The sequence below is a fragment of the Phyllobates terribilis genome, unplaced genomic scaffold, assembly GCF_046119375.1.
Source record: "Phyllobates terribilis strain yellow unplaced genomic scaffold, ASM4611937v1 Scaffold_2__4_contigs__length_985480577, whole genome shotgun sequence".
Lineage (NCBI taxonomy): Eukaryota > Metazoa > Chordata > Amphibia > Anura > Dendrobatidae > Phyllobates > Phyllobates terribilis.
Window position 1 is genome coordinate 161,375,546 of NW_027362762.1, and position 2,004 is coordinate 161,377,549.

At 36.9% G+C, this 2,004-nt stretch overlaps 1 protein-coding gene across 1 annotated transcript; it reads right to left on the reverse strand.

Annotated features, from left to right (window-relative positions):
- Positions 1-307: 307 nt before the first annotated feature.
- Positions 308-1,252, reverse strand: LOC141244893 (olfactory receptor-like protein COR5). The gene has a single exon (XM_073669022.1). The coding sequence runs from the start codon at positions 1,250-1,252 to the stop codon at positions 308-310; it is 945 nt and encodes a 314-aa protein (XP_073525123.1).
- Positions 1,253-2,004: the final 752 nt, after the last annotated feature.

Genomic DNA, 2,004 nt, shown 5'->3' on the forward strand with positions numbered 1-2,004 from the left:
AACGCAAAGTTAATGAACCAAAGAAAAATCTACATCAAATCAATGTTTGATGTTGATTTTTCAAAAAAGCCTAAAAAAGAGCATCAAGTCTAATAGGTACACTTTTAATGTCGTCTCGGAATATGTGCAATGCCGGTGGTCACACATGTTCAGTAACTCACTTCCAGCACCCGCAATATAATTGTGGAATAGATCGTTTAATTCTGGATTCTCTAATAGGGGAATATGAGAACCAGGTTACTCATTTCATAATACAAATTATATACAATAGGTAGATAGTTGCCCCTGTAAATATACACTCAACTCACTATAATAACAATTTAAATCTACATTTGTCTCTGATTTTTATGAAGGCTCTTGTGACTTCCTTATTTCTTAAGCTATAAATTAGTGGGTTAAGCATGGGAATAATAACAGTATAGAAAACAGAAGCAATTTTGTCTTGGCTCATAGCATAGCTAGAAGATGGTCGTAGGTACATGAAGACAATGGTGCTGTAGAATATGCCAACTGTCATTAGGTGGGATGTACATGTAGAGAATGCTTTCTTCCTTCCTTGCTGAGAATTTATGTTTAATATGGTTGATATTATATAGCTATATGACACTATAATAGTTGTCAACGAGCTAATTTCAGCAAGACCTCCAAAAATAAACATCACAAGCTCATTTGTTGTGGTGGCAATGCAAGAGAGCTTTAAAAGTGGTGGGACATCACAGAAGAAGTGGTCTATTTTGTTGCTCCTGCAGAATGGTAATTGGAACGTGCATGATGTATGAATCGATGCATTAAGGTAACCCCCAAGGTAAGCAAAGCCCACAAGTTGCCTGCAGAACCTCTTCTTCATTATAATCATATATAACAGTGGATTGCAGATTGCAACATAGCGATCATAAGCCATTATCCCTAGCAAGAAACACTCAAGGCTAACTGAAGCACCAAACAGATACATCTGCATTGCACATTCAACTAATGAAATAGTCTTTGCAGCTGAAAGGAAAGTAGCTAAGGTTTTTGGTGTTATGATAGTAGAGTAACAAAGGTCTAAAAAAGAAAGGTTGTTAATGAAAAAGTACATTGGAGTATGAAGCCGAGAGTCTCCACTGATGGTGAGCATGATGCCAATATTAGCCAGCAAAGTAATAACGTAAAATGTCAAAAATAAAACAAAAAGGAGTATCTGGAGCTGAGGATCATCAGTAAGACCCGAGAGTACAAAGTAAGAAGGATTTGTGCTGTTCAACATACTCATGTCTTCTAAAGAAGATAACGGAGCCTTTAAATCAGAAAAAAATATTATAACATCTTGTGAATGTATCTTTTATCATATCACACAAATAATGTTTATTAAAATAATAAAGTGTTAAACGTGAAGGGCTTATCCCATATATTGCAAAAAAATACATATTTTTTTTAAAGGGGGTGTCCAGCCTTGGGGTACAAATCTGCAGTCTCTATGACTGCATACTTGTGAATCCTCACAGCACGTGTACTGCTGTGAGGACTCTCGAGCGCCGGAAGTGGGAGGTCATAGAATCATAGACTCTTTTGAATGCAAAGAAAAAACACAAAACTTGAGCTTGGTTTAAGCTGGTGTACGTGCAGCACATAAATGCATGTTTCACAATGGCCATGAATCAGAAAAAAACTACAAGAAGCAAAATAAACATAAACCCTGCTCCAAACGAATAAAAAGCAAAAGTGCATTTAAATAAAATAGGGTTCTTAGTATCACTGTTTTTGATCAAAAATATTATGAAAGCTATCCCACCACGACAAGGTGAACCCGTTCGGGATAGTCCTACTCTGTTTAATATTAAAATCCTTACCATGTGTCAAAGTTGACCTCTATGTGAATAAGGGCAGACAAAGGACCGGGTCCCAAACTGTGGACACCAGCCAAGGGAAACCTTTGAAATGTATTATCCAGCTCTGGTGAATGCAAGTATGCAGTTTGAATTTTTCCAGCCACATTCCATCTAGACTTGTGCATTGAGTGAGACC